Source organism: Bombina bombina, chromosome 5 (assembly GCF_027579735.1).
Source record: "Bombina bombina isolate aBomBom1 chromosome 5, aBomBom1.pri, whole genome shotgun sequence".
Classification (NCBI taxonomy): domain Eukaryota; kingdom Metazoa; phylum Chordata; class Amphibia; order Anura; family Bombinatoridae; genus Bombina; species Bombina bombina.
In genome coordinates, this window is record NC_069503.1 from 758715682 (window position 1) to 758743505 (window position 27824).

The 27824-nt window shown below is 39.5% G+C and overlaps 1 protein-coding gene across 2 annotated transcripts in view; it reads right to left on the reverse strand.

The window, feature by feature from the left end:
• Window positions 1-27824, reverse strand: part of ATP9B (ATPase phospholipid transporting 9B (putative)) — a 1400042-nt gene that overhangs the window by 1159743 nt on the left and 212475 nt on the right. For both annotated transcript variants that reach the window (XM_053714846.1, XM_053714845.1), the window contains exon 5: window positions 26009-26117. In XM_053714846.1, the coding sequence (XP_053570821.1) occupies window positions 26009-26117 (109 nt within the window). The remainder of the gene's footprint in view (window positions 1-26008; window positions 26118-27824) is intronic.

Sequence of the window (27824 nt, forward strand, 5' to 3'; positions counted from 1 at the left end):
GTAAGGGAATCTTGGAGAGAATTCATCCTCTGAGTAAGGGTAGTGACAATATCTGAGGCTACAGAGTCAGGGATACTGCTCTCAATGTTAGCAGCTTCGGCCATATCACAGCCGTTTCCTAGCAATTGCTGTGGAGTGTCAGGATCGGTTGCAGGTTTTCCCAGAGTAGGTTTGACTTTAAAGTGGTCTACCACCGATTTCCTATACTCTGAGGGATTAGCGGTTTTTCTTCTAGACCCTTGTGGCATGATAAAGGAAGTGGGGGTTCAGTAGAAGTACTCCAATATGAAATGATATGATTGGGTAGAGATCTCTTAGTTTCTTAGATCATATTCCTTTATGTTCCATTTTATGCCTCGGCCCTAAGGACCCCTGTCTCCTAGTGCATGTTGTGAGCCATGTGGATCGACTAGTTTAAGATTAGAACCGGCATATGGTTGTACTTCGCCCAGTGGCGGCCTATAGTGAGAGCTTCCTTTGTTTCAAGCAGTTTCAGGATGAGGAAAAAGCAATTAACAGAGTTAAGCCTTCTGCAAGCACTGTCTCCCCCCCGGGGATATGCCTCCTATCAGCGAAGTCGGTAAAAGGTTGGGGGGTATGACCCACAGGTACCCCGCTCCTGCAGGAAAGGGTGGGGGGGGGACTAGTGAAGAGCAGTTATAATAAGGATAGTGAGTAGTGCCGGGCCCTTATTGTGGTCAGTAGGTACTGAGAATTCTGTTAGTGCGGGCTTCTGAGGGGCTGCAAGTAAGCATGAGGGAGAAGTGAGCTGCAGCGAACTTCAGAGGTGTCCAGGGTATATAGGGCAGTGACAGTGTTAAAAGGCCGCTGTGAAAAAGTCTGTGTGAGCAATTGCCTGTGGACTGTATCTTAGAGGGGGGTAATATACATAGCGATTTGGATACAATAGTCACAGTCTATGTGTCTCTTATAGGAGCCGCAAGGAACTCACTACTTACAGGCCGCCACGTGGGATGCTGCGGGGGTCACCACATCTGCCAAAGTGGAAAAAAGCAGAATCCAGTCGGTGCTTCCCCTCTCTCCTAGGGTTATTGTAGGTCCGGTAAGTCTACAAGGTGTATTGTTGCCACCAGGTACACTTTTATTTCTTCAGGCCTGGTATCGAGTGCCGGTGTAGGCCGCAGCCGCGGTCTTTCCTGGGAAGCGGTCCGGTTCTCCTGGGCAGTCTAATTTTGCGGTCAAAATTGACTGAAAAATCGGACAGGGATCTGCTCCGGGTAGTGTCACTAGTTGCCCCAGGTGGTTTGTGAGCAAATTCGCTAGGTGTATCTAGCTAAAAAAGGCTAAAATACCGCTTTTGCAAGGAGAGCTCAGTCACTACACGTCTTGCTAGTTATTCTGCTGGCTCCGCCCCCCACAGTAAGTATTCTTAAGACAATATCAGGCTGTGTAGTGTGGTGGTTATGGTATCATGTGGTATACAATATACTTTAATATGGGGTTCAGTGTAATATTAATGCTCATTCAAAATTATCCCCAAATGGGTACACTGAGCTAAATATTGGTTGACCCCAGTACTGATATTAATGTCTCAATTGTATAAACTTTATAACTGATAACTTGATTCAGTGAGCTGATAGTATACCCTGAGTTAATGAATTTTACACATATTGTTAAACACCTTTATATGGGTGTCATCAGTCTACTAGTGGCTACCGTAAAAAATATTCAAGAATCTGGCTGATATCCAAATTGCTATAGTGTATTTATGGTTCTTTAAGTCTCTGAATTATTCCAAGTTCTGGTAGACCATTAAGTATTCACTGCAGCTCTTATGGCACAACAAGTGGATTGCTGATATGCCTTATTTGTGGAACTGGAGATGGTAAATCCCTATTCATCAGATATATATAGCTCCTCTGTAAACTAAGCAGCTGAATATAATAGAAGTAAACTTTGGTCATGATTATTGACCTATTATACTATCATATCGTCTAAGTAGGTCTCTAATATTTGTAATATAGATGTATCTTTTATAAGGAGCCTACAGTAAGATATAAAATGATTTATATAGGTCAATAAATGTGACTTGTTAATTCAATATTATCAAAGTCACCCACTGCAGCTCCGTTGTTTTGCTGCAAATAAGTATACTTCAGCCATAAATTAGATTAACAAAGCCAAAGCAAAAAGTTTTGAGTTAGTAACCACTTAGTTGCTTGGAGTATCTCAATAACAGCGTGTCAATAAGGATACTAAGTTTTTTCTTTTTTGGGAGTTAGTTCATTGCTAATAGAAAACTGACACAAACAATGATACAATGTCAGTGACTACCAACAGTAATAGTAATAATTTAACCACCTTGAAAACTGATTGTCTGTGGTTTAAATCAGTCTCCCACAATAATATCTTATTTCAATGTGTCTTCGCAGCGTTACTCGCCGTAATGTTTGTTAAATAAAAGCCATTAAGTCTGGCTTGTTAGTTAAGTATTAACGGCAAAGACTAAGTGAGCCACCGGTATACCGCTGCATTTAGTAGTTACAAATAAGTCATCATTTAAATAACAGAATCAAAAATTTCCTGAAAATTAAAACTAATATAACACTATAAGGAGCCCATTTTACTCCCAACCTCCCCTTTATTTATAGTTATTTATACGTGCTATTTACATTATAGCAGCTATTTACATGGTTAATTATAACTCTGTCCAAAATTCCTTTATTAGTTGAATCATTCCTGGGTTTTTAAATGTATTGTCCATTCCATTTATTTTAATACATAGTTTAATAAAAGTTATGTTTTAATTCAATCCATATGAACCGCAATCTTGTAACTCAGTTAAAAATTCCAGATTAGGGAATTAGAGTGCTAACCAAGTGTACATTTTTTTGGAGATTTATATCCCCAATTTTTGTCCCAATTTATCAGGTAAGCATAAATTTCCTTTTCTTTTACAAGATATGCCGAGTCCATGGGTTTCATCCTTACTTGTGGGATACCAATACCAAAGCTTTAGGACACGGATGAAAGGGAGGGACAAGACAGGAACCTAAACGGAAGGCACCACTGCTTGAAGAACCGTTCTCCCAAAAATAGCCTCAGAAGAAGCAAAAGTATCAAATTTGGAAAATTTGGAAAAAGTATGAAGGGAGGACCAAGTCGCAGCCTTACAAATCTGCTCTAGTAGAATGAGCCGTCATTTTTTCAGGAGGCTGCTGTCCAGTAGTCTCATATGCCAGGCGGATGATGCTTTTCAGCCAAAAAGAGAGAGAGGTAGCCGTAGCTTTTTGACCTTTACATTTTCCAGAATAAACAACAAAAAGAGGATATTTGTCTGAAATCCTTGTTCGCCTGTAAGTAAAACTTTAAAGCACCAACCACATCCAAGTTATGTAATAGACGTTCCTTCTTAGAAGAAGGATTAGGACACAAGTAAGGAACAACAATTTCCTGATTAATATTCTTATCTGAAACAACCTTAGGAAGGAATCCAGGTTTAGTACGTAAAACCACCTTATCAGAATGAAATATAAGATAAGGCGAATCACATTGTAAAGCAGAAAGCTCAGAAACTCTTCGAGCAGAAGAGATAGCAACTAAAAATAAAACCTTCCAAGATAACAGTTTAATATCTATGGAATGCATGGTTCAAACGGAACCCCTTGAAGAACCTTAAAGGGACACTAAACACCTGATAAAAATCATTAAAAAGTATGTTTTATTATGAATTAAAATCAAGTAATCACTACTGTCTAGTTTATTTGTTCACCTTACCCCTAAGTGTTGAAAAAAATCGATTTGAAGATGAATGCTAATAAGGTGCATTTTTCTCCCATGTAAGGTGCCATATTAGAACGCATGTTACACTGGGTCACAGCAGTCATGTGACTTGTGCAGATGAAGAACACAGCAGCAGCAGCACTCAATGTTATGCAGACAGAGCTTGTCCTGCAGTTTATGTTATAAATATGTTACAGGAAAAAAAGATTTTATTATTATGTTTTTGTATGCAAACAAAGCTTACTTTTTCAAACGTTACCACTGAATTCCTAATGTGTGTGACTGTACATAGCACTCGGCAGGGTTATAAATGTAAATAATTTTCTTCTCTGAGTCTGACAAGCTCCGGTCTGGAGAGGGAGGGGCCGAGGGGGAAGAGAGAGCAGAGAGACTCCGTGAAGAAAATAGACTAAATAGCTCATGCTGGAAATACTTTTTACTGGAGATTTGTTCTATGCAATATTTTATTTTCATACATCTGCATTACATATATTACTGTATATATGTGATGTAGATGTATGAAAATAAAATATTCCATAGAACAAATCTCCAGTAAAAAGTATTTCCAGCATGAGTTATTTAGTCTATTTTCTTCACGGAGTCTCTCTGCTCTCTCTCCCCCCTCGGCCCCTCCCTCTCCAGACCGGAGCTTGTTGTCAGACTCAGAGAAGAAAATGATTTACATTTATAACCCTGCCGAGTGCTATGTACAGTCACACACATTAGGAATTCAGTGGTAACATTTGAAAAAGTAAGCTTTGTTTGCATACAAAAATATAATAAAATCTTTTATTCCTGTAACAGATTTATAACATAAACTGCAGGACAACCTCTGTCTGCATAACATTGAGTGCTGCTGTGTTTTTTTATATGCACACATTATAGGTACTCTAGGGAGATATGAAGTGTGTGTCATGTGACTACTGTGCTGTTAAAATATGGTGGCATATATAGCTGCATCAAGCCCTAGATATGTATAGTAATAGAAACAATTTTCTTGAAATGTTTTGTGTAAGCTGAAGTTACAGCATAAAGAGCTGTACTCAGTTTTTTATTATTACACAGTAGAAGTTAGTTTTAATTATTTTTAGCAGTCAAGTGTTTAATGTCCCTTTAAGAACTAAATTCAGACTCCATGGTGGAGCAAGAGATTTAAACACAGGCTTAATTCTGATTAAATTGGAAAAGAGATTAAACTTCTTGCGCTATAAATCCAACAGCAAGGACCAGCACCACAGATGGATACTAGTTCCCTACAAACTAGCAAAAGGAATATTGAAGTGAAAAAGCAAGTACTGTGGGTGCCTTAAAGGGCAAGTCAAAAAAATATATCAGTTGATTATGTCCTAATAAATATAAAAAAAATATTTTAACAAATGATAGGTAAATGATCAAGAAAAAAACAACAGCCAATTGAAATGAATGCTAAAATATAATTTAATTAGACTTTACTAAATGTATTAAAAGAGTTGTAAGCGAAATAATTCATACAATGAGATCAATATAAAAAGGCAATACTAAATGTACATAAATAAATGCATAAAAACTTGTTTATATAAAATGAGTAATTCTCTGTAAGTGACCTATCTATGTAGAGAGGAGACCTCTAAAGACACTTCAAAATACTTAGTCTCTGCTGCAGACAGGGTTAAGGAAGCAAAAAAGCAGTACTGAAGAGAGAAAACGAATCCTGGTTATTTAAGCAAAATAACAATGAGCTGCAACAATGATGCTCAATTCAATTTCAAAGTTTTAGGATTGGTGTAAAACGGCAATCCTGCGCAGGTTATAGCCGTGGAGAAACAGTACCTTAATTTGTTCAGGAGCTCCAAGTGTTTCTGTAATCCAGTGTAGCGGTTATACCGCCAGCATGAAACATCTCTGGGAATCCTCTGTGTGTGATGGGAAGAAAGCCGCCGAGCTCCTCTCCCCTGGACACTCTGGAATTCCACCCTCAGCTGTGTGATGTCCGTTTGTTGCTTCAGTGTTTCCTGGAGTACGGTGTCCTTAGTGAGCCACAATAGTGTGAAGAAAGTAGTTCCGGCAACGTTTCAGCTCTTAGCAGAGCTTTTGTCAAGCCTCTGATACATCAGCAGACCACGATTTTAACCATAGCGCTCTGCGCGCCAATATTGCAAAACCTGCATTTTTTGCTGCTAATTTAGTAATCTGAAAAACAGAATCAGTGATAAAAGAATTAGCTAGTTTGAGAGCTTTAATTCTGTCCAAAATGTCGTCTAGAGGCGACTCTACTTTCAGAGACTCTTCAAGGGTGTCAAACCAGAAAGCCGCGGCCGTAGTTACTGGAACAATGCAGGCAGCAGGTTGTAACAAGAAACCCTGGTGAATAAATAATTTCTTTAGAAGACCCTCTAATTTTTTATCCATAGGGTCTTTGAAAGCACAACTATCTTCAATAGGTATAGTTGTACGCTTAGCTAGAGTAGATATTGTCCCTCCACCTTAGGGACCGTTTGCCAAGAGTCCTTAATGGTATCTGATATGGGAAACATTTTCTTAAAATTAGGAGGGGAGAGAACGGTATACCTGGTCTATCCCATTCCTTTCTAACAATTTCCGAAATTCTTTTGGGAACCGGAAAAACATCAGTGTAAGTAGGAACTTCTAGATATTTATCCATCTTACACAATTTTTCTGGAGGAATTGTAATGGGTTCACAATCATCCAGAGTTGCTAGGACCTCCCTGAGTAACAGACGAAGGTGTTCAAGTTTAAATTTAAAGGATGCTAAGTCCGAATCTGTCTGAGGTAATATATTCCCTGAATCTGAAATTTCTCCCTCAGACAATAATTCCCTAACCCCCAATTCAGAGCATTGTGAGGGTACATTGGAAATAGTTAATAAAGCATCAGAGGGTTCAGTATTTACTTAATACCTGGCCTACTGCGTTTACCCTGCAAACCTGGCAGTTTAGAAAATACCTCATTGAGAGTAGTTGACATAACTGTAGCTATATCTTGCAAAGTAAAATAATTAGATGTACTAGATGTACTAGGTGTCACTTGTGTGGGTGTTAAAAGTTGGGACACTTGAGGAAAATTACATGGCATATCTTGATTCTCTTCAGACTGAGAATCATCCTTAGACACACTTTCATTTCCTAAAATATGTTCCTTACAGTGTAAGGCTCTATCAGTACAAGAGGTACACAATGTAAGAGGGGGTTCCACAATGGCTTCTAAACATATAGAACAATGAGTTTCCTCAATGTCAGACATGTTGAACAAAGTAGTAATAACCACAACAGTTGGTAAATAGTTTATTAACAAAAACAATTTTGCAAAAAAACGAGTACTGTGCCTTTAAAAAATAAAAGCACACAATTTTTTCCCAAACACACTTGAAAACGTCTATGAACGTTTAAAACCTATGTATGGATATATAAGTTTGCCAAAAATTATTGCATCCACATGCAACAATTGAGTTTACTCTCTACAGGAACATTAAATAAAAAAAATAATACAATTTTCTAAATAATGACCGCTGCACCTCGCCACAGCTCTGCTGTGGCGCCTACCTACCCCCAGAGAACTGCCAAATGAATCGACACCAATCCGGATAGTGTAAAACACAGATAGGGCCCAACCGGAGCTAATGTCTGCTGTCTCCTTCAGAGTAAACTGCGCAACTGAGGTGCGAAAATAGGCCCCGCCCACAATGCACGTCGCACTTAGAAATTCAACTACCGCATGGGAAGCGGTTATAAACAGTGAAGTGGTAAAATAAATAAATAAAAACATAATTTATGCTTACCTGATAAATTCCTTTCTCCTGTAGTGTAGTCAGTCCACGGGTCATCATTACTTATGGGATATTAACTCCTCCCCAACAGGAAGTGCAAGAGGATCACCCAAGCAGAGCTGCTATATAGCTCCTCCCCTCTACGTCACACCCAGTCATTCGACCAGGAACCAAACGAGAAAGGAGAAACTATAGGGTGCAGTGGTGACTGGAGTATAATTAAAAAATTTAGACCTGCCTTAAAAAACAGGGCGGGCCGTGGACTGACTACACTACAGGAGAAAGGAATTTATCAGGTAAGCATAAATTATGTTTTCTCCTGTTAAGTGTAGTCAGTCCACGGGTCATCATTACTTATGGGATACCAATACCAAAGCTAAGTACACGGATGACGGGAGGGACAGGCAGGATCTCTATACGGAAGGAACCACTGCCTGAAGAACCTTTCTCCCAAAAACAGCCTCCGAAGAAGCAAAAGTGTCAAATTTGTAAAATTTGGAAAAAGTATGAAGAGAAGACCAAGTTGCAGCCTAGCAAATCTGTTCAACAGAGGCCTCGTTCTTAAAGGCCCAAGTGGAAGCCACAGCTCTCGTAGAATGAGCTGTAATCCTTTCAGGAGGTTGCTGTCCAGCAGTCTCATAGGCTAAACGTATGATGCTACGAAGCCAAAAGGATAGAGAGGTAGCAGATGCTTTTTGACCTCTCCTCTGTCCAGAATAAACGACAAACAGGGAAGAAGTTTGTCGAAAATCTTTAGTTGCCTGTAAATAAAATTTCAGGGCACGGACTACATCTAAATTGTGCAGAAGTCGTTCCTTCTTTGAAGAAGGGTTAGGACACAATGATGGAACAACAATCTCTTGATTGATATTCTTATTGGAAACTACCTTAGGTAAAAACCCAGGTTTTGTACGCAGAACTACCTTGTCTGAATGAAAAATCAGATAAGGAGAATCACAATGTAAGGCCGATAACTCAGAGACTCTACGAGCCGAGGAAATAGCCATTAAAAACAGAACTTTCCAAGATAACAGCTTGATATCAATGGAGTGAAGGGGTTCAAACGGAACACCCTGTAAAACATTAAGATCTAAGTTTAAGCTCCACGGCGGAGCAACAGATTTAAACACAGGCTTAATCCTGGCCAAAGCCTGACAAAAAGCCTGAACGTCTGGAACTTCTGACAGACGCTTGTGTAAAAGGATGGACAGAGCTGAGATCTGTCCTTTTAACGAACTAGCAGATAAACCCTTTTCTAAACCTTCTTGTAGAAAGGACAATATCCTAGGAATCCTAACCTTACTCCATGAGTAACCCTTGGATTCGCACCAGTGTAAGTATTTACGCCATATCTTATGGTAAATTTTCCTGGTAACAGGTTTCCTAGCCTGTATTAAGGTATCAATTACTGGCTCTGAAAATCCACGCTTTGATAAAATTAGGCGTTCAATTTCCATGCAGTCAGCTTCAGAGAAATTAGGTTTTGATGTTTGAAAGGACCCTGAATTAGAAGGTCCTGTCTCAGAGGCAGAGACCAAGGTGGACAGGATGACATGTCCACTAGATCTGCATACCAGGTCCTGCGTGGCCACGCAGGTGCTATTAGAATCACTGATGCTTTCTCCTGATTGATCCTTGCAATCAAACGAGGAAGCATCGGGAATGGTGGAAACACATAAGCCATCCTGAAGGTCCAAGGTGCTGTCAAGGCATCTATCAGGACCGCTCCCGGGTCCCTGGACCCGTAACGAGGAAGCTTGGCGTTCTGGCGAGACACCATGAGATCCATATCTGGTTTGCCCCAACGTCGAAGTATTTGGGCAAAGACCTCCGGATGAAGTTCCCACTCCCCCGGATGAAAAGTCTGGCGACTTAGGAAATCCGCCTCCCAGTTGTCCACTCCTGGGATGTGGATCGCTGACAGGTGGCAAGAGTGAGACTCTGCCCAGCGAATTATCTTTGAGACTTCCATCATCGCTAGGGAACTTCTTGCCCCTCCCTGATGGTTGATGTAAGCCACAGTCGTGATGTTGTCCGACTGAAACCTGATAAACCTCAGAGTTGCTGACTAAGGCCAAGCCAGTAGGGCATTGAGAACTGCTCTCAATTCCAGAATGTTTATTGGAAGGAGACTCTCCTCTTGAGTCCATGATCCCTGAGCCTTCAGGGAATTCCAGACAGCGCCCCAACCTAGAAGGCTGGCGTCTGTAGTTACAATTGTCCAGTCTGGTCTGCTGAACGGCATCCCCCTGGACAGATGCGGCCGAGAAAGCCACCATAGAAGAGAATCTCTGGTCTCCTGATCCAGATTCAGCGTAGGGGACAAATCTGAGTAATCCCCATTCCACTGACTTAGCATGCACAATTGCAGCGGTCTGAGGTGCAGGCGTGCAAAAGTAACTATGTCCATTGCCGCTACCATTAAGCCGATTACCTCCATGCATTGAGCCACTGACGGGTGTTGAATGGAATGAAGCACACGGCAAGCATTTAGAAGCTTTGTTAACCTGTCCTCTGTCAGGTAAATTTTCATTTCTACAGAATCTATAAGAGTCCCCAAGAAGGGAACTCTTGTGAGTGGTAAGAGAGAACTCTTCTCCTCGTTCACTTTCCACCCATGCGACCTTAGAAAAGCCAGTACTAACTCTGTATGAGACTTGGCAGTTTGAAAGCTTGACGCTTGAATCAGAATGTCGTCTAGGTACGGAGCTACCGAAATTCCTCGCGGTCTTAGTACCGCCAGAAGAGAGCCCAGAACCTTTGTAAAGATTCTTGGAGCCGTAGCCAACCCGAAGGGAAGAGCTACAAACTGGTAATGCCTGTCTAGGAAGGCAAACCTTAGATACCGGTAATGTTCTCTGTGAATCGGTATGTGAAGGTAAGCATCCTTTAAATCCACTGTGGTCATGTACTGACCTCTTTGGATCATGGGTAAGATTGTCCGAATAGTTTCCATCTTGAATGATGGAACTCTTAGGAATTTGTTTAGGATCTTTAAATCCAATATTGGTCTGAAGGTTCCCTCTTTTTTGGGAACCACAAACAGATTTGAGTAAAACCCTTGTCCGTGTTCCGACCGCGGAACAGGGTGGATCACTCCCATTAGTAAAAGGTCTTGTACACAGCGTAGAAACGCCTCTTTCTTTATCTGGTTTGTTGACAACCTTGAAAGGTGAAATCTCCCTTGTGGAGGAGAATCTTTGAAGTCCAGAAGATATCCCTGAGATATGATCTCCAACGCCCAGGGATCCTGGACATCTCTTGCCCAAGCCTGGGCGAAGAGAGAGAGTCTGCCCCCCACTAGATCCGTTACCGGATCGGGGGCCCTCCCTTCATGCTGTCTTAGGGGCAGCAGCAGGTTTTCTGGCCTGCTTGCCCTTGTTCCAGGTCTGGTTAGGTTTCCAGCCTTGTCTGTAGCGAGCAACAGCTCCTTCCGGTTTTGGAGCAGAGGAAGTTGATGCTGCTCCTGCCTTGAAGTTACGAAAGGCACGAAAATTAGACTGTCTAGCCCTAGGTTTGGCTCTGTCCTGAGGCAGGGCATGGCCTTTACCTCCCGTAATATCAGCGATAATTTCTTTCAAACCGGGCCCGAATAAAGTCTGCCCCTTGAAAGGTATGATAAGTAATTTCGATTTAGAAGTTACATCAGCTGACCAGGATTTTAGCCACAGCGCTCTGCGTGCCTGAATGGCGAATCCGGAATTCTTAGCCGTGAGTTTAGTTAAGTGTACTACGGCATCGGAAATAAATGAATTAGCTAGCTTAAGGGTTTTAAGCTTAAGTGAAATCTCATCTAATGTCGCTGAGTCAAGGGTGTCTTCCAGAGACTCAAACCAAAATGCAGCCGCAGCCGTGACAGGCGCAATGCATGCAAGGGGTTGTAATATAAAACCTTGTTGAACAAACATTTTCTTAAGGTAACCCTCTAACTTTTTATCCATTGGATCAGAAAAAGCACAGCTATCCTCCACCGGGATAGTGGTACGCTTAGCTAAAGTAGAAACTGCTCCCTCCACCTTAGGGACCGTTTGCCATAAGTCCCGTGTGGTGGCGTCTATTGGAAACATTTTTCTGAATATAGGAGGGGGTGAGAAAGGCACACCGGGTCTGTCCCACTCCTTAGTAATAATTTCAGTAAGTCTCTTAGGTATAGGAAAAACGTCAGTACTCGTCGGTACCGCAAAATATTTATCCAACCTACACATTTTCTCTGGGATTGCAACTGTGTTACAATCATTCAGAGCTGCTAACACCTCCCCTAGTAACACACGGAGGTTTTCCAGCTTAAACTTAAAATTTGAAAGGTCTGAATCCAATTTATTTGGATCAGATCCGTCACCCGCAGAATGAAGCTCTCCGTCCTCATGCTCAGCATATTGTGACGCAGTATCAGACATGGCCCTAGCATTATCAGTATACTCTGTTCTCATCCCAGAGTGATCTCGTTTACCTCTAAGTTCTGGCAATTTAGACAAAACTTCAGTCATAACGTTAGCCATGTCTTGTAAAGTGATTTGTAATGGCCGCCCTGATGTACTTGGCGTTACAATATCACGCACCTCCTGCGCGGGAGATGCAGGTACTGACACGTGAGGCAAGTTAGTCGGCATAACTTCCCCCTCGTTGTCTGGTGAATGTTGCTTAACATGTACAGATTGACTTTTATTTAAAGTAGCATCAATGCAATTAGTACATAAATTTCTATTGGGCTCCACCTCGGCTTTTGAACATATTGCACAGAGAGTTTCCTCTGAGTCAGACATGTTTAAACAAACTAGCAATTAGACTAGCATGCTTGGAAATACTTTTCAACTAAATTTACAAGCAATATGTAAAAAACGTTACTGTGCCTTTAAGAAGCACACAAAAACTATCACAGTTGAATAACAATGAACCGGATTAGTTATATATATGAAAATTAGCAAAGGATTGCACACATTAGCAATGGATGATTAACCCTTAATATCAGAAAAAAACGTATAACAATTGACAATATAAACGTTTTTATCACAGTCAAGCACAGTCTCACAGGTCTGCTGTGAGTGATTACCTCCCTTAAAACTAGTTTTGAAGACCCCTGAGCTCTGTGGAGACGTCCTGGATCATGCAGGGAGAAAAAGACAGACTGTGACTAAATTTCTGATGCGTAGTAAAAGCGCCAAAATAGGCCCCTCCCACTCACACTACAACAGTGAGGGGAGCTCAGTAAACTGTTTTAATTTAAAACAACGACAGCCATGTGGAAAATAAAGCCCAAAGCAATTTTCACCAAGTACCTCAGAGAATTAAACGATTTAACATGCCAGCAAACGTTTAAAATCAATATATATGAAATGTCTTTAAAAAGCCTGTTGCTAGTTGCTCCCACTGCAAGTTAGGCTAAAAAAACAAAATTTATGCTTACCTGATAAATTCCTTTTTCCTGTAGTGTGGTCAGTCCACGGGTCATCATTACTTCTGGGATATTAACTCCTCCCCAACAGGAAGTGCAAGAGGATTCACCCAGCAGAGCTGCTATATAGCTCCTCCCCTCTACGTCACACCCAGTCATTCGACCAAGAACCAACGAGAAAGGAGAAGCCAAAGGGTGCAGTGGTGACTGGAGTATAATTTAAAAATTTTTTTAGACCTGCCATAAAAAACAGGGCGGGCCGTGGACTGACCACACTACAGGAGAAAGGAATTTATCAGGTAAGCATAAATTTTGTCTTCTCCTGTTAAGTGTGGTCAGTCCACGGGTCATCATTACTTCTGGGATAGCAATACCAAAGCTAAAGTACACGGATGACGGGAGGGACAGGCAGGCTCTTTATACGGAAGGAACCACTGCCTGAAGAACCTTTCTCCCAAAAACAGCCTCCGAAGAAGCAAAAGTGTCAAATTTGTAAAATTTGGAAAAAGTATGAAGAGAAGACCAAGTTGCAGCCTTGCAAATCTGTTCAACAGAAGCCTCATTCTTAAAGGCCCAAGTGGAAGCCACAGCTCTAGTAGAATGTGCTGTAATTCTTTCAGGAGGCTGCTGTCCAGCAGTCTCATAGGCTAACCGTATTATGCTACGAAGCCAAAAAGAGAGAGAGGTAGCCGAAGCTTTTTGACCTCTCCTCTGACCAGAATAAACGACAAACAGGGAAGATGTTTGTCGAAAATCCTTAGTTGCCTGTAGATAAAATTTCAGGGCACGGACTACATCTAGATTGTGTAGCAGACGTTCCTTCTTCGAAGAAGGATTAGGACACAAAGATGGAACAACAATCTCTTGATTGATATTCCTGTTAGTGACCACCTTAGGTAGGAACCCAGGTTTAGTACGCAGAACTACCTTGTCTGAATGAAAAATCAGATAAGGAGAATCACAATGTAAGGCAGATAACTCAGAGACTCTTCGAGCTGAGGAAATCGCCATTAAAAACAGAACTTTCCAAGATAACAGCTTGATATCAATGGAATGAAGGGGTTCAAACGGAACACCCTGTAAAACATTAAGAACTAAGTTCAAACTCCATGGTGGAGCAACAGTTTTAAACACAGGCTTGATCCTAGCTAAAGCCTGACAAAAAGCTTGAACGTCCGGAACTTCTGACAGACGTTTGTGTAAAAGAATGGACAGAGCTGAAATCTGTCCCTTTAAGGAACTAGCGGAAAAACCCTTTTCTAAACCTTCTTGTAGAAAAGACAATATCCTAGGAATCCTAACCTTACTCCATGAGTAACTCTTGGATTCGCACCAATATAAGTATTTGCGCCATATCTTATGGTAAATCTTTCTGGTAACAGGCTTCCTAGCCTGTATTAAGGTATCAATAACTGACTCAGAAAAACCACGTTTTGATAAGATCAAGCGTTCAATTTCCAAGCAGTCAGCTTCAGAGAAATTAGATTTTGATGTTTGAAGGGACCCTGGATCAGAAGGTCCTGTTTCAGAGGTAGAGACCAAGGTGGACAGGATGACATGTAGGCGCTATTAGAATCACTGATGCTCTCTCCTGTTTGATTCTGGCAATCAATCGAGGAAGCATCGGGAAGGGTGGAAACACATAAGCCATCCCGAAGGTCCAAGGTGCTGTCAAAGCATCTATCAGAACCGCTCCCGGATCCCTGGATCTGGACCCGTAACGAGGAAGCTTGGCGTTCTGTTGAGACGCCATGAGATCTATCTCTGGTTTGCCCCAACGTCGAAGTATTTGGGCAAAGACCTCCGGATGAAGTTCCCACTCCCCCGGATGAAAAGTCTGACGACTTTAGGAAATCCGCCTCCCAGTTCTCCACTCCCGGGATGTGGATTGCTGACAGGTGGCAAGAGTGAGACTCTGCCCAGCGAATTATCTTTGATACTTCCATCATTGCTAGGGAGCTTCTTGTCCCTCCCTGATGGTTGATGTAATGATGTAAGCTACAGTCGTGATGTTGTCCGACTGAAACCTGATGAACCCCCGAGTTGTTAACTGGGGCCAAGCCAGAAGGGCATTGAGAACTGCTCTCAATTCCAGAATGTTTATTGGCAGGAGACTCTCCTCCTGATTCCATTGTTCCTCTCACACATCCTATCTATTAGTTGGGTGCAAGAGAATGACTGGGTGTGACGTAGAGGGGAGGAGCTATATAGCAGCTCTGCTGGGTGAATCCTCTTGCACTTCCTGTTGGGGAGGAGTTAATATCCCAGAAGTAATGATGACCCGTGGACTGACCACACTTAACAGGAGAAATATATGCATACAGTATTTCCCCAGTGAAGTGCCATTCCCCAGAAATACTTAAGTGTTAACATATATACATGTCAGCCTGATACCAGTTGCTACTACTGCATTTAAGGCTGTACTTACATTATATCGGTATTAGCAGTATTTTCAAAGTCAATTCCATTCCTTAGAAAATAATATACTGCAACATACCTCTTTGCAGGTGAACCTGCCCGCTGTCCCCTGATCTGAAGTTACCTTACTCCTCAGAATGGCCGAGAATAGCAAACGGATCTTAGTTACGTCCGTTAAGATCATATACAAAAACTCAGGTAGATTCTTCTTCAAATTCTGCCTGAGAAGGAAACAACACACTCCGGTGTCGTTTAAAATAACAAACTTTTGATTGAAGATATAAAAAACTAAGTTAAATCACCACAGTCCTCTCACACATCCTATCTATTAGTTGGGTGCAAGAGAATGACTGGGTGTGACGTAGAGGGGAGGAGCTATATAGCAGCTCTGCTTGGGTGATCCTCTTGCACTTCCTGTTGGGGAGGAGTTAATATCCCATAAGTAATGATGACCCGTGGACTGACTACACTTAACAGGAGAAATCTCTTTACTGTTGTTCTTCATAATAAACTTATGAACAAAAGGTCCCAGTGTCAATGTATATGCTTGCAATAATGTAAGAAAGAAAAAACACCCAGTAGGACAGTAACTCCCCTTTACATTTAGGACTACTGCTTACCCTGTTCCTTATAAGGAACCAAATACAGCCAATTCTGATATACAAAGTTTCCTCAGAAAAATTAGGCTGACACATACCTCAAATGCTGCTTATTGCATGAGACTGTCCTCCACACTGAAGAGTTTCCTTCATATTACCTTCAGATTTGTGGGAACCATAACTGACCTTAGTAACTGCTGCTAAGATCATCAATTTCAGGGCGAAATCTTCTTCCATATCCTCCCTGAGTAAAATAGTACTCACCGGTACCATTTAAAAATAAAAAACTTTGGATTGGAGAAATTAAAACTATCATTTTATCACCACTATCACTTTACCCTTCCTATTACTAGCACAGGCAAAGAGAATGACTGGGGGGAGGAGTTAGGGGAGGAGCTATGTAACAGCTCTGCTGTGGTGCTCTTTGCCACTTCCTATTAGCAGGAGGTTAATACCCCACAAGTAAGGATGAAACCCGTGGACTCGGCATATCTTGTAAAAGAAATGTACTTTGTCTCACCCTACCTAGAGATGACAAAAAACATAATTTATGTAAGAACTTACCTGATAAATTCATTTCTTTCATATTAACAAGAGTCCATGAGCTAGTGACGTATGGGATATACATTCCTACCAGGAGGGGCAAAGTTTCCCAAACCTTAAAATGCCTATAAATACACCCCTCACCACACCCACAAATCAGTTTAACGAATAGCCAAGAAGTGGGGTGATAAGAAAAAAAGTGCGAAGCATATAAAATAAGGAATTGGAATAATTGTGCTTTATACAAAAAAATCATAACCACCACAAAAAAGGGTGGGCCTCATGGACTCTTGTTAATATGAAAGAAATGAATTTATCAGGTAAGTTCTTACATAAATTATGTTTTCTTTCATGTAATTAACAAGAGTCCATGAGCTAGTGACGTATGGGATAATGACTACCCAAGATGTGGATCTTTCCACACAAGAGTCACTAGAGAGGGAGGGATAAAATAAAGACAGCCAATTCCTGCTGAAAATAATCCACACCCAAAATAAAGTTTAACAAAAAACATAAGCAGAAGATTCAAACTGAAACCGCTGCCTGAAGAACTTTTCTACCAAAAACTGCTTCAGAAGAAGAAAATACATCAAAATGGTAGAATTTAGTAAAAGTATGCAAAGAGGACCAAGTTGCTGCTTTGCAGATCTGGTCAACCGAAGCTTCATTCCTAAACGCCCAGGAAGTAGATACTGACCTAGTAGAATGAGCTGTAATTCTCTGAGGCGGAATTTTACCCGACTCAACATAGGCAAGATGAATTAAAGATTTCAACCAAGATGCCAAAGAAATGGCAGAAGCTTTCTGGCCTTTCCTAGAACCGGAAAAGATAACAAATAGACTAGAAGTCTTACGGAAAGATTTCGTAGCTTCAACATAATATTTCAAAGCTCTAACAACATCCAAAGAATGCAATGATTTCTCCTTAGAATTCTTAGGATTAGGACATAATGAAGGAACCACAATTTCTCTACTAATGTTGTTGGAATTCACAACTTTAGGTAAAAATTCAAAAGAAGTTCGCAACACCGCCTTATCCTGATGAAAAATCAGAAAAGGAGACTCACAAGAAAGAGCAGATAATTCAGAAACTCTTCTGGCAGAAGAGATGGCCAAAAGGAACAAAACTTTCCAAGAAAGTAATTTAATATCCAATGAATGCATAGGTTCAAATGGAGGAGCTTGAAGAGCCCCCAGAACCAAATTCAAACTCCAAGGAGGAGAAATTGACTTAATGACAGGCTTTATACGAACCAAAGCTTGTACAAAACAATGAATATCAGGAAGAATAGCAATCTTTCTGTGAAAAAGAACAGAAAGAGCAGAGATTTGACCTTTCAAGGAACTTGCGGACAAACCCTTATCTAAACCATCCTGAAAAAATTGTAATATTCTCGGTATTCTAAAAGAATGCCAAGAAAAAAGATGAGAAAGACACCAAGAAATATAAGTCTTCCAGACTCTATAATATATCTCTCTGGATACAGATTTACGAGCCTGTAACATAGTATTAATCACAGAGTCAGAGAAACCTCTTTGACCAAGAATCAAGCGTTCAATCTCCATACCTTTAAATTTAAGGATTTCAGATCCTGATGGAAAAAAGGACCTTGAGACAAAAGGTCTGGTCTTAACGGAAGAGTCCACGGTTGGCAAGAGGCCATCCGGACAAGATCCGCATACCAAAACCTGTGAGGCCATGCCGGAGCTACCAGCAGAACAAACGAGCATTCCTTCAGAATCTTGGAGATTACTCTTGGAAGAAGAACTAGAGGCGGAAAGATATAGGCAGGATGATACTTCCAAGGAAGTGAAAATGCATCCACTGCCTCCGCCTGAGGATCCCGGGATCTGGACAGATACCTGGGAAGTTTCTTGTTTAGATGAGAAGCCATCAGATCTATTTCTGGAAGTTCCCACATTTGAACAATCTGAAGAAATACCTCTGGGTGAAGAGACCATTCGCCCGGATGCAACGTTTGGCGACTGAGATAATCCGCTTTCCAATTGTCCATACCTGGGATATAAACCGCAGAGATTAGACAGGAGCTGGATTCCGCCCAAACCAAAATTCGAGATACTTCTTTCATAGCCAGAGGACTGTGAGTCCCTCCTTGATGATTGATGTATGCCACAGTTGTGACATTGTCTTATCTGAAAACAATGAACAACTCTCTCTTCAGAAGAGGCCAAGACTGAAGAGCTCTGAAAATTGCACGGAGTTCCAAAATATTGATCGGAAATCTCACCTCCTGAGATTCCCAAACCCCTTGTGCCGTCAGATACCCCCACACAGCTCCCCAACCTGTAAGACTTGTATCTGTTGAGATTATAGTCCAGGTCGGAAGAACAAAGAAGCCCCCTGAACTAAACGATGGTGATCTGTCCACCATGTCAGAGAGTGTCGTAAAATCGGTTTAAAGATATTAATTGAGATATCTTTGAGTAGTCCCTGCACCATTGGTTCAGCATACAGAGCTGAAGAGGTCGCATGTGAAAACGAGCAAAGGAGATCGCATCTGATGCGGCAGTCCTAAGACCCAACATTTCCACGCATAAGGCTACCAAAGGGAATGATTGTGACTGAAGGTTTTGACAAGCTGATATCAATGTTAAACTTCTCTTGTCTGACAAGGACAGAGTCATAGACACTGAATTTATCTAGAAACCTAAAAAGGTTACCCTTGTCTGAGGAATCAATGAACTGATTGGTAAATTGATCCTCCAACCATGAACTGATTGAAACAACACAAGTCGATTCGTATGAGATTCTTCGAAAATGAGAAGACTGAGCAAGTACCAAGATATCGTCCAAATAAGGAAATACCAAAACCCTATTCTCTGATTACAGAAAGAAGGGCACCGAGAACCTTTGAAAAAAAAATTCTTGGAACTGAGGCTAGGCCAAACAGTAGAGCCACAAAACTGGTAATGCTTGTCTAAAAAGAGAATCTCAGACACTAAAAGTGATCTGGATGAATCGGAATATGCAGATACACATCCTGTAAATCTATTGTAGACATATAATGCCCTTGCTAAACAAAAGGCAGGATAGTCCTACAGTAACCATCTTGAATGTTGGTATCCTAACATAACGATTCAATAATGATAGATCCAGAACTGGTCTGAAGGAATTGACCTTCTCTGGTACAATGAAGAGATAAAATAAAACCCCAGCCCCTGTTCCAGAACTGGAACTGGCATAAATACTCCAGCCAACTCTAGATCTGAAACACATTTCAGAAATGCTGAGCCTTGCTGTGTCAACTGGGACACGGGAAAGAAAAGAATCTCTTAGCAGGAGGCCTTAACTTGAAGCCAATTCTGTACCTTTCTGAAACAATGTTTCTGAAACCAGAGATTAAGAACGGAATTGATCCAAATTTCTTTGAAGAAAACGTAATCTGCCCCATACCAGCTGAGCTGGAATAAGGGCCGCACCTTCATAGATACTTAGGAGCTGGCTATAGGTTTCTATAAGGCTTGGATATATTCCAAACTGGAAATAGTTTCCAAACTGATACCGCTCCTGAGGATGAAGGATCAGGCTTTTGTTCCTTGTTGTGAGGAAAGGAACGAAATGATTATTTACCCTGGAAAGAAAGGGAAAGCAAAGTTGACTTAGAAGACATGTCAGCATTCCAAGTTTAATCCATAAAGCTTTTCTAGCTAAAATAGCTGACATCAACTCTAATGATATCAAAAGATGGTATCACCAATAAAATTATTAGCATGTTATAGAAAAATAATAATGCTATAAAATTATGATCTGTTACTTGTTGCGCTAAAGCTTCTAACCAAAAAGTTGAAGCTGCAGCAACATCCGCTAAAAATATAGCAGGTCTAAGAAGATTACCTGAACATAAGTAAGCTTTTCTTAGAAAGGATTCAATATTCCTATCTAAAGGATTCTTAAATGAAGTACTATCTGCCATAGGAATAGTAGTACATTAGCAGGAGTAGAGACAGCCCCATAACCTTAGGGATTTTTGTCCCAAAAAACTCTAATCTGTCAGATGGCACAGGATATAATTTGCTTAAACGTCTAGAAGGAGTAAATAAATTACCCAAATTATTCCATTCCCTGGAAATTACTTCAGAAATAGCATCAGGGAGATAAAACACTTCTGGAATAACTACAGGAGATTTAAAAACCTTATTTAAACGTTTACATTTAGTATCAAGAGGACCAGAATCCTCTATTTCTAATGCAAATAACACTTCTTTAAGTAAAGAACGAATAAATTCCATCTTGAACAAATACAAAGATTTATCAGCATCAACCTCTGAGACAGAAACCTCTGAACCAGAAGAACCATTATCAGTATCAGAATGATGATGTTCATTTAAAAATTCATCTGAAAAAAAGAGAAGTTTTAAAAGACTTTTATGTATACTAGAAGGAGAAATAACAGACATAGCCTTCTTAATGGATTTAAAAAAAAATAAAATCTCTTATGTTATCAGGAACACTCTGAAAATTAGATGTTGACGGAACAGCAACAGGTAATGTAACAGTACTAAAGGAAATTTTATCTGCATTAATAAGTTTGACATGACATGCAATACAAATAACAGCTGGAGAAACAGATACCAAAAGTTTATAGCAGACTTAGCTTGGTAGCTCCAGCACTGTGCAGTGATTTTCCTGTAGTATCTTCTGACTCAGTTGCAACGTGGAACATCTTGCAATATGTAAAAGAAAAAAAACAACATATAAAGCAAAATTGATCAAATTCCTTAAATGACAGTTTCAGGAATGGGAAAAAAATGCCAGTGAACAAGCTTCTAGCAACCAGAAGCAATAAATAATGAGACTTAAATAATGTGGAGACAAAAATGACGCCCATATTTTTTTAGCGCCAAAAAAGACGCCCACATTATTTGGCGCCTAAATGCTTTTGGCGCCAAAAATGACGCCACATCCGGAACGCCGACATCTTTGACGCAAAATAACGTCAAAAAATGACGCAACTTCCGGCGACACGTATGACGCCGGAAACGGAAAAGAATTTTTGCGCCAAAAAAGTCCGCGCCAAGAATGACGCAATAAAATGAAGCATTTCCAGCCCCCGCGAGCCTAACAGCCCACAGGGAAAAAAGTCAAATTTTTGAGGTAAGAAAAAATATGATAATTCAATGCATAATCCCAAATATGAAACTGACTGTCTGGAAATAAGGAAAGTTGAACATTCTGAGTCAAGGCAAATAAATGTTTGAATACATATATTTAGAACTTTATAAATAAAGTGCCCAACCATAGCTTAGAGTGTCACAGAAAATAAGACTTACTTACCCCAGGACACTCATCTACATGTTTGTAGAAAGCCAAACCAGTACTGAAACGAGAATCAGTAGAGGAAATGGTAAATATAAGAGTATATCGTCGATCTGAAAAGGGAGGTAAGAGATGAATCTCTACGACCGATAACAGAGAACCTTATGAAATAGACCCCGTAGAAGGAGATCACTGCATTCAAATAGGCAATACTCTCCTCACATCCCTCTGACATTCACTGCACGCTGAGAGGAAAACCGGGCTCCAACTTGCTGCGGAGCGCATATCAACGTAGAATCTAGCACAAACTTACTTCACCACCTCCCTTGGAGGCAAAGTTTGTAAAACTGATTTGTGGGTGTGGTGAGGGGTGTATTTATAGGCATTTTAAGGTTTGGGAAACTTTGCCCCTCCTGGTAGGAATGTATATCCCATACGTCACTAGCTCATGGACTCTTGTTAATTACATGAAAGAAAGTAAATTCTGTAACCTGGGTTCTCAAAATGCTGCAAATCGCCTAAACCTGCCACATGATTTGCTTCCTTTGCAGGTTACAGAATTTGCTTTTTGGGCTCTCCAGGGAGCATAGGACAAGAACAATTTACAGAAAAGTAAGAGGTGTTTATTAAAAGAGACAGTAAAGTCAAAATTAAAACCGTTCATGGTCTAGATAGGACATGTAATTTTAAACAACTTTCCAATTTACTTTTATTATCAAATTTGTTTGTTTTATCAGTATTATTTGTTGAAGAATAAACCTAGGTGGGCTCAATGGACTTCCGGAGAGTGCACGTGTCTTTAGCAGTCTATGGAAGTAGTGTTTGCAACATTGTTTTTAAAAATGTTATAAAAAGTTACAAATACTGCTGCCATAGACTACTAAAGACACATGCATGCTCCTAAAGCCCTATGAGCCCACCTAGGTTTACCCTTCAACAAATAATCCCAAGAGAACAAAACAAATTTGATAATAGAAGTAATTTGTAAAGTCGTTTAAAAATCACATGCTATATCCGAATCATGTTATTTTGACTTTACTGTCCCTTTAACTTTTTAAACAAGCAATAAGTGATGCCAATGCCACTGGAGGCATACAAAGCAGTACATAGTTGGTGAAAATAATCTTATAAACAACTGAATGTTAATGAATATTTCCAGTCATCTTGCTTTACCTTTTCACAATAGCAACCTTTTTTCACAATCTGTGCAATTAGCAATAAAAAAAAGAATAAAACAAACACCAGAACTGAGAGCACTGAGACATGGGTCTATTCTCTAGAGCACTACAATACACTCTCATTACAGTCACATGAAGAAAGGGTTACAGTAAGCAACAGTTGTGTAATAAAAATAACAAAATGTTTGCTGTGCACTAAAGAAAATTGTTCTAAGCCATTTCATATTGGGAAACAATAGTACACTTTTTAAGTTATAGATAGAGCATAGCATGGTGAGTAGGACATCTTCAGGTTCTATAATGGGATATGTCATAATTTAACTGAATTAAAAGATGCTTGTTAAAGGGATAGCTTTCTCTCAGAGACAAATTCTCAGATTATCGTCAACGCGTTACATGAACTTTAGCATAGTTTGAATATTTGCTTCAAATTTTCCTATAAATATACAATTCTGAGAATTTGTAAAAAATCCTAACCTAGAGTACAGTTAAAGGAGCATAAAAGTAAACTATATGATGAAATTATAATGAAGCAATGCATTCAACTTTAAACGTTTATATAAATGTTATTCTCTCCCCGACATAGTAGAAGATGAACCCAAGGCTTTTTCAAACCATAATGGAAAATTGGGGCCTTCCAGGGGTGTACCTTATGGCAACCAGTTGCAATGATCAGGTACCTCTGTTTTACAGTTGCATTCTGTCACATAAAGCTCTAAGGGCAAAGGCACTGATACAGTTGTGGAAGTTTAAACTTTTTTAGGTATTCCAACCAATTCCACTGATTCCCAGTGTATTGAAAAGGATACAGCCAAAATTGGTGACAGTTATTGCCATAATAACTCATTGGCCTTGAGGGCCCTGTTTTCCACTCCACAATTAGCAATTGCTCATCACTGGAATCTCAGTATCATCAGACATGTTGACCCATGGACCTGCTCATCATCCAGAACCACAGCAATTACAACTAACAGCATAGCTATTGAGGTCATTATGTTACAGAAATTAGATATATTTACTGCTGTTATACAGTCACTTTCTCAGGCCCGCAAGAAGTCTACTTCTATTATTAGATATGGAACAACTTTGCAACCTGGGCTTTGTAACATAAAGCATCTCTAGAGCCTATTCAGTTATATTTTCCAATTGTACAGCAGCCTTTGATACATCAATTCTTTCAAGCATTGGCTCATATCCTACCTCCAGTAAGATCTATATTAACAACCTGGGACTTACCTTCAGTTTTGGAAGTTCTGAAGGACATTACATGTAACATTATAGTTTTTAAAGGGCCATGATACCCACATTTTTTCTTTCATGATTTAGAAGAGAATACATTTTTAAACATCTTTCTAATTTACTTCTATTATCTAATTTGTTTTATTCTCTTGATATTCTTTGCTGAAAAGCATATCTAGATATGCTCAGTATCTGCTGATTGGTTGCTGCACATAGAAGTCTCATGTGATTGGCTCACCCATGTGCATTGCTTTTTCTTCAAATAAGGATATCTAAAAAATGAAGCAAAATAAATAATAGAAGTAGATTGTAATGTTGTTTAAATTTTTATGTTCTAGCTAGCACTGTTCAACGAGTTTTGGAACATCAGGCCTAGTCTGTATAGGAACCATATATTGCTTTTCATCAAGTGGTTATATGCAAGGCTCCACCGTTTCTGCCAAAAGGTGGTATCAAACTTCCACAGCTCACAGGACATTGTGTTGCCTTATTTTTGCCCAAAGAAAAGAGAAACACAAGGGAAACCTTTATAAAGCCAGGATGTGGTCAGATGTCGGCATATTTAAGTGAAGAGAATACAGACTATTAGGAAAACTGATCGAATTTTGTCATTCCATAGAAATCTCTACTTGGCCAAGCTCCAGCTAAAACCACCTTCTACAGAGCTTATACAGAGAAGGCTGAGTGTGATAAGAGCACACTCTACAAGGGCAATGGCTGTTTCATGGGCGTATGAGGCTGATGGCACTCTATCAAAGATATGTCAAGCAGCAACAGTCAGCCTCTGCTAAACTGAGGCATAAAATCTGTTTTTACTTCTGATATTGGATATGAAGGTCTGGTTTGCAATTGGTGTTCCAATTCATCCCAAAGGTGTTCAGTGAGGTTGAGTTCAGGGCTCTGTGCAGGCCACTGAAATTTCTCCACACCAAACCATGACTTCACAGGGGCACAATCATGCTGGAACAAAAAAGGGACTTCCCCAAATCCATTCTCCTCAAACTTACAGAAGACCCAGTGCATTCCAGTAGGTAGTACTATCTTGGCAACCACCACACCGAGATTCTTCCATCAGAATGCCAGATAATCAAGTGTGATTTATTACTCCAGAGAACACATTTCCACTGCTCATTCACTGGCAGTGTACACTACCTCATGGAAACGCTTGGCATTGTGCATGTTAAAGTGAGGCTTGTGTACAGCTGCTCAGCCATGGAAACCCATTGTATGAAGCTCCCGACACAGTTATTGTGCTGATGTTACTTCTGTAGTGAGTGATGCAATGGATGATAGGCGATTTGCATGTGTTTCAGCATGAACTAAGCGCTCATGGCTATATGCTGGATTTTATGAAAAGAAAGAAAGAAAGAAAGAAAGAAAGAAAGAAAGAAAGAAAGAAAGAAAGAAAGAAAGAAAGAAAGAAAGAAAGAAAGAAAGAAAGAAAGAAAGAAAGAAAGAAAGAAAGAAAGAAAGAAAGAAAGAAAGAAAGAAAGAAAGAAAGAAAGAAAGAAAGAAAGAAAGAAAGAAAGAAAGAAAGAAAGAAAGAAAGAAAGAAAGAAAGAAAGAAAGAAAGAAAGAAAGAAAGAAAGAAAGAAAGAAAGAAAGAAATCCACTAGTTCTGGACAAGTTAGAACTTGCAGAGGACAGGTTACAAATTTGACTTTTTCCAATCTTTAACACTGAGTGGACTAGTATTTTTCCCTCTTGGCTAGTAACTTTTAGACCCTGACTAATAAACTAGTAGTATCTAGGAAGAGGAAGTGTACATTTAAGAGGTTTCAAACAAAATGATAAAATAATTTTGACAAAGAATAATAAGGCATTACTAACAAACAAGGTTAATAAATATCCCACCTCGAATGGTTAGCTTGCTATATAATTGAGAATTCATTTCTTTGTCTCTCTTGAACCTCCTGTATTCATCCACTGCTTCCCTCACCATTGTTACAGCCAGAACAAAACCCTAAAATAAAGAAACATAAAAGGTTAAGTAGGTATATGAATTTTAAGGAAGCTTTTCACAAATTTGCATTCATGTATTAATGACCCACTATAATGAAGTACTTAAAAGGAACTTGACTGATGCATTAAACTAAATTCTTCCCTTCTACATCCCTTTTGTAAAGTCATTTTGCGTGAGTGGGGGGGGGGGATCACAACTATCATAAAGACAATAATTATCATCAAGGATCATTTTAGAATAATAAACTTCCACCCTTATACATAAATACATAGTTTAATTTAAGAATTTAAAAAAAAATTATAATTAAACTCTAAGTGAAAAAGTGTATCCTTCATAAACATAGAAACATACTATACTTGAGATATATATATATATATATATATATATATATATATATATATATATATATATATATATATATATATATATATATATTCAATGTTAATATTTACTTTACCAATAAGAGAGACAATATAAAGAGAGCATTGGCAAAAAAAAAAGTAAATTACCTGAATTATAAAAATTATAATGTGTCTTGGTTTAGGCAGTTGCGAAAATTAACAGTGACATTTTTACATTTTAAACATTCAAAAGTAGACCCCAGCTGTAAATAAATTACAGTAGCTCCTTGCGGATATATACATTTGTTGATTACCTAGCTTTGCCAAACACAGGTATGAGCTCTAAATTCTGTTAAAGGGACATTAAATGTATTATTATTTTTTTTAAAGTTGTTTCTGCTCATCTTGGCAAATATTTACTATTTATATTTTGAATATATACATTCCCCGAACATTTAAGATGTTCGGGGAATGTAAGGCCCTATTTACAGCTGTATAAAAAACAACTATAGAACCTTATTGTGTCAAATTTAAAGAAAAATAAAGCAAATGTACAGTGTAAAAATTGATTCTTGGAGACAGAACCTGTGTATGATCTCTCTATCCTTGAAAGCTGGTAGTCTAGAAAGACCCTCATAACTGACCTACATCTTAGAGAAGAAACAAGTGGCCTTTAACTTAGTTTCAACCCTTCTGCATCTATGAAGAAACCAAAATGATAAAAATGTGCAACAAGGTCTTCATGATAAAGCTCTTATCAGTACAACTAAATTAATTCTCCTTTTTTAAATAATCAAAGCAACTGTCAATGCCTCCTGTTGACTTCTATTGTGTATACAACTAACAGCTTGCATATTTGGATCTAGACACTTACATACACACAGACATGTAAATTGATTGTACAAATGATAACTTTGAATAACAGGGTGTTGGATGGTGGATGATGGCTTATTCACCGTAAAAACAGTTGCAAGCAATCTAATGTGAATTATGACTGTGGGCATATCTTATACCAAAAAACATAATTTATGCTTACCTGATAAATTTATTTCTCTTGTAGTGTAGTCAGTCCACGGGTCATCCATTACTTATGGGATTATATCTCTTCCCCAACAGGAAGTTGCAAGAGGATCACCCAAGCAGAGCTGCTATATAGCTCCTCCCCTCACGTGTCATATCCAGTCATTCGACCGAAACAAGACGAGAAAGGAGAAACCATAGGGTGCAGTGGCGACTGGAATTAAATTAAAATTTAGATCTGCCTCAAAAGACAGGGCGGGCCGTGGACTGACTACACTACAAGAGAAATAAATTTATCAGGTAAGCATAAATTATGTTTTCTCTTGTTAAGTGTAGTCAGTCCACG